A 6,000-nucleotide genomic window follows, 5' to 3' on the forward strand; every position below is an offset into this window, starting at 1 on the left:
ATTCACACATTTCTCCTCCGATGTCAAATGTCTAACTTGTAATATATTAATTGTCAAATGTCATGTCAAGAAAATTCAAGAGATGGTCAATTAAATTAATAAAATAACGCACAACCGGGTTAAACAAGACGAATTCAATACTACATTTTCTTACCTGATACTAAAAGTTCACCTTTGTTCGAAAACTCGATGGCGTTAACACAGCCATAATGAGCAAGAAGGTCCTTTCTATACAAATTACTCGCACTGTTCAATCTCTCTCGTAATAACAGCTTTCTAATGAGCACATTATTGCTGTACTCTCGACGAACAACATATCCTAATGGATTAGCTGGTGAAGGCCTGGCCATCGCCAAAATTTCTACTATAACTTTTCAGCTCGAATGATGTCTGCTCTGCATATTTCACGTCCACTTTTCAATCAGCTGCAAGAGTACATAGAACAAACAATATCTCTGATGCTATGGGAGAATACCCCTAGCTACGTGTGTAACCAGCTGTCAACCTTTTGGTTTACACCCAAACGCCACTGATACGCTGCGAGCATTAAACCTCCGCACCAACCCACCAAGGCGGAACATTAAAATCACCAAACGATAGTCCGCAAGAAGAACGTGTATTAGTGAGGTACGAATTTCCTTTCATACAGTATTCCTCAAAATTTGACATTAACTATAAATGGATAACGCAAGTGAAGTAAAATTTTATTTAGAAAATCACAACAAACACAGAATGTAACTTAATACAGAATTAAATTTCATTAAGTAAAATGATGAAATGCCCAGTTCCACACTATTGTTAAAACATATTTATGTATATTTCGATTAGGAAACCTACTTATGATTTCTACAATAAAATCCCAATATTGCAAATAACACAACGAACGTAGTCCACCATAGACATGAATCGTTCAAAAAAAAAATCATATGAACTCAACATACAGAATTCTTCATAACCATCAAAATGTACAGTAGGACTTCCCGAAAGTTAATATCGGAGAAAGAAAGTAATTCTGGAGACTATTCATGAATGAATTTAATAACCTCGTCCCTCACATTTTCGTTGGGCTTCGTTTCTAGGTCACGTTTATTTTCATCCAAGCATTTCGATTGTTAGGCATCCAATTTCTTCACCTTCATGGCCTTAATTCATTCTAAAACAACAATTATTCTTCTTGTCGAAGACTCAGATGACGTTCTTCTTCTTCTTCTTCTTCTTTTCCTTCTTGATGATAATCCTCGATTCGCCCCATTGAGGGTGAGAGTGTGCATTGAATCCATCCAAAACATTCTCAGCCTTTGAAAAGACTCAAAAGGGTTACTAGTCAGGGACCCCCAACTTCAGAGCAGGGGAGACGAGTCCCGGCTGAGTCGGGGATTGCTCCAAATTAACTTGTGCCTCACTTTCACATATCCTATCCGACCTTCTTTGATCAAAAATTGTTCTCTTCCGATTCAGACATTATTTGTTTTCCAACCGCTTGGGATCTTTCGTTTCCACGCCAGGGCCTCTGAACTTTGGAGCGTGGGTTGGCATTGCTTCCACTTACTTGTGCTAGGCTCCTCACTTTCATCTATCCTATCCGACCTATCTTGGTCAACTCTTGTTCTTTTCCGACCCCGAGGCTATTAGGTTTGCGAGGGCTAGGGAGTCTTTCATTTTCACGCCCTTCGTGGCCCTTGTCTTCCTTTGGCCGATACCTTCATTTTTGAAGTGTCGGTACCCTTCCATTTTTCTCTCTGATTAGTGTTATGTAGAGGATGGTTACCTAGTTGTACTTCCTCTTAAAATAATAATCACCACCACCTTCCACGCCAATCGTGGTTTTCTCTTTTGTCCCGACCTTCATTTTTCGAAATTCCTCACAACACCTAATTAGGAGTAAGAGGGACGGCTATCAAATTATATCTGTTCTTAAAAACATAATCGTTGATATAACCACCACCAACTGTCTATCCCAAACATAATCTCAACATAAAAGGTAGTATATCATTAGTAAGAAGGTTATAAAGTAACATGGGTACACCCCCACACATACATACATACATACATACATACATACATACATACATACATACATACATACAAGATGACCGATGCCCAGAGAGAGTGCCTGCAGATACTAGAGTGAAACGTGGTCAGTGTGACAGCATTCTCAGTTATATTGCTTGTATTTCTTGCCCGGATACGCAACCTCTCGTATCAGATAGGTAACAAATCTAGGCTGAGTGAAAAGCCCTCAGTCCAGAATTGAAATCCCTGAACTGGTCGGAAATAGAACCCGGAACCTTCGTGTAAGAGGTAGGCCCTACATGACGAAGCAAAAGTACGTTGCCCGATAAAAATAAAATTGAAGCATCCAGAAGAAATGGTCGGATGTCAATGTAGCATCGTACACGTACACACCATCGGCGGGTATGTACATTGTTAGAGTTGGAATACTCTGTGATAGGTAGAACGACCACCAGAGTGCATTAGTGTGGTTCGTGTTTAGTGTAGTTACCAGGCCTTGTAGGATAGATAACGGGCTTGAATAGCGTCAGATGAGTGAAATCGGTGAAGGACACGGAGATGCCGCGTTCTCGTGTGAGACAGCGTTAACAGCACCTGACAGAGTTTGAAAAGGGCCTCATTGAGGGTCTCTATTTGGCCAACTGGTCGAATCGAGATTTGTGGGGCATTCGGATGTCACAGTGGCCCGATGTTGGTCTGCATGGGATCGTGAGAACGGGCATACTCATCATCAAGATTTCGGTCGACCATGTCAGACTACCATAATGTAAGATCGCCGTATTGTGCACCAAGCACATGGTAACTCCTTCATATTTGCGCCTGCCATCTGAGAACAAGTAATGAATTCTCTGCAATGTTCTGTGTCATCCCGTACCATTGGTCGGAGACTAGCAGGACTAGGGAATTTTCGTTCCATGCGTAGGTTGCCGTTAACACCGCAACACAAACGACTGCGTTTGGAGTCGTGCCGTGACCGGCAAGCAAGGACTGCTGATGAATGGCGTCGCACGGTGTTCACCGATGAATCGCGGTTCTGAATTATCAAGATAAACATTGTTTGGGAGTATGGCGGTGACCTGGGGAGAGGTCCCATTCTTCCACTATTTTGGAGAGGTACAGCGGTGTTCTCCTGACGTCATCCATCCATCCATCCATCCATCCATCCATCCATCCATCCATCCATCCATCCATCCATCCATCCATCCATCCATCCATCCATGACTTCAGGCCACGACTGGAACTGATTGAGGGAACTCTGACTTCACAACAGCACGTCACATACATTCTGCGTCCTTGCGTGTTACAATTTGTGCTACAGTATCGTGGTGCCGGTTTTTTAACAAGACAATGTCCGTCCACACATGGCACGTGATTTTGTGAAACGTCTATGTGGTGTTGAGGTACTCTACCAGATCTGTCCCCGATAAAACATGTGTGGGAGAAGCTCGGATGTCAGCTCCATCCCACTGTCAGTATCAAGGATCTCAAGGACCAGTTACAACAGCTGTGAGTCAGCTTGCCTCCAGAGAGGATAAAACGATTTTATGGTACCCTTCCCAACCGAATCAGTGCATGCATCCTGAGCAGATAGGCTCTGCAACGTCATACTGATAAATGGGCCCGTACTGCCTTGTTCCTTGTAAATTTGACTCGATATTTAATCTCTAAAATCACATCACATACCCTCTCAACACGTGAAGTTCCATTTTGTTTCCTCCTCCCCTTCTAGGGCCTTCAAAATTTTCTTTGTCAGGCAGTGTACGCACATATTACCCCTTTCAATACTTTCCCAATGGTTCGCGAGGGCGGAGGCGTTGACAAATATGCGTGAATTTGGGGAGTACAATGTGATGTTCACATGTTAGGCGTTGGAGTCCGACTCAGCGGCAACCTTCGGGCCCTGAGCTGTGTCCCTGAATTGCTTCTAAGCTATCTGTGGTCAGCACTTGTTCGTTTCCTGTCAAGGGTTCTGCACAAAGCAGGCCTCGAACCGGCTAACCTCGGTGTCAGCGCCTTAATACCAGGTGGGGCTAATGTCATAACAATGTTAGAGTACCTATGATTATGCAATTCCGTCTGTCTTACAAGTTGTTACTAGAACACTAGCAGGCTCTGAGTTGAGTTGTAGCATTGCTTCTGCGGTGACCCTCGAACCGGCTAACCTCGGTGTCAGCGCCTTAACCACCAGGCGGAGCTAATGTCATAACAATGTTGGTGTACCAATGATTATGCAATTCCCTCTTTCTTACAAATTGTTGCTAGAACACTAGCAGACCTTCAGGTGAGTCGTAGCATTGCATTGCATTGCGGTGACTAAGAGAGAGGGAGTTCGACTCAGCGGCAACCTTCGAGCCCTGAGCTGTGTCCTGGCATTGCTTCTAACCTATCCGTAGTCAGCGCTTGTTCGTTTCCCTGTAAGTAGAAGAACATAAGTTGACGACTACGAGGCCCTGTGTACTCGGCGCTTTCGAGTAAGAGACACGTAGTGTCCGCTGAGCTTTTTAGCCAGAATCACAGATAGCCTTCTTAACAACTTAGGAATCTGTCGGATGCTCTTCTATCAAGTAACAGGACATGAAGTTACCGGGATTATCCAGTAACGAAGAACGTAATGTGTATTTTTGCTAAAACACGTCCTTTCACAAGCAGTAGCAAAAACTCGCAGAGCAGACTACATATGATTTATTCCTTTTCCTCTACATGTAGAGGTTGCTTGCCACTCCCGTCGTGTAGGGTGCATGCTTTGCCTCTGAGTTCGTTTCCTAACTACGTCTGAAAATTTCGCAGACCAAAATATTCGTTCTTACAGTTGCCGCACAAGAACAGTTTTAAGTTAAAGCATGCCGTTTGCTTCTCGTCCCAGACACCTCGAGTTCGAAGATGCAAGTAGCCTAATTCGTGCTGAGCACCAGTCGCATCGTAGATCTGAGCCATGCTTGAATATTAGCATCATTAAAGTTACCTTTCTGGCATTGCTAATGGCCTAATGGCCTTTTCCGGTCTTCTCATTGATTGACTTAACTATTTTCAAGATTGCACTAGAGAGGGCAGCTCTCTCGGTTGTGAACACGGGGCATCATTCGTTCCGACGAGATAGTTGTCGTATATCTTTGGATCGAATGTTTGCATTGTTTATAGATAGAAAAATATAAAATGGAGCCCACGCAGATCGGAGTGGCATTTTTAAGCTACAGATGGGTTTTTAATCGGTTCAAACTTAGCCTATACTACCATCCTTTAATTTTGACGGCTAATATTTTAGGTATGGTAATTCTTGTTTTTATATTGGTTCTACGGTTCTCTCGTGGATTTGTTTCGCTTTTATTCATAGCTGATTGATACGAAACCTGCTGCTCTGCTGCGTGAATGGGCTGCGTGCCTGTTGTTTTATTGTGATTGAGTTATGTTGATAGCTGGGTATCTGATTAATATTAATTATGTGCACTGCATTCTAAAGTGTTACGCCGTCAAAACAACGCACGCCCCCGTGTCGTACGAGGTGCGTAACCTGATGAGTTTATATATGACTAGGGGAACATCTCTGATCCCACTGCTGAATTGTTTGAGCCGTGCACGCTGCTTCCGAGGTGTATGAGGCCTTTGTCGATGACCGTGAGAGTCATAGTATTTGAATTGGAACTCGACCGTTAACTGGAGTTGAGCTCATATTGTTGCCGATACCGACAATGTCTGGATGTTTGGGTGTGTGTTGGCAAGTGAGGGGAGTGAAAGGATCACGTATCGCTCGGCTCAATTGTTGTTGGAGTCATCAGTCCATAGACTGGTTTGATGCAGCTCTCCATGCCACCCTATCCTCTGCTAACCTTTTCATTTCTACGTAACTATTGCATCCTACATCTGCTCTAATCTGTTTGTCATATTCATACCTTGGTCTACCCCTACCGTTCTTGCCACCTACACTTCCTTCAAAAACCAACTGAACAAGTCCTCGGTGTCTTAAGATGTGTCCTATCATTCTATCTCTTC

At 43.5% G+C, this 6,000-nt stretch overlaps 1 protein-coding gene across 1 annotated transcript in view; it reads right to left on the reverse strand.

Moving 5' to 3' along the window:
• The window catches only part of LOC136884347 (DDB1- and CUL4-associated factor 5), an 80,615-nt gene extending 80,148 nt beyond the window's left edge, over positions 1 to 467 (reverse strand). Inside the window, exon 1 of the mRNA XM_067156460.2 lies at positions 155 to 467. Within this exon, the coding sequence (XP_067012561.1) occupies positions 155 to 350 (196 nt within the window). The 5' untranslated portion in view covers positions 351 to 467. The remainder of the gene's footprint in view (positions 1 to 154) is intronic.
• Positions 468 to 6,000: the final 5,533 nt, after the last annotated feature.

The sequence above is a fragment of the Anabrus simplex genome, chromosome 12 (assembly GCF_040414725.1).
Source record: "Anabrus simplex isolate iqAnaSimp1 chromosome 12, ASM4041472v1, whole genome shotgun sequence".
Lineage (NCBI taxonomy): Eukaryota > Metazoa > Arthropoda > Insecta > Orthoptera > Tettigoniidae > Anabrus > Anabrus simplex.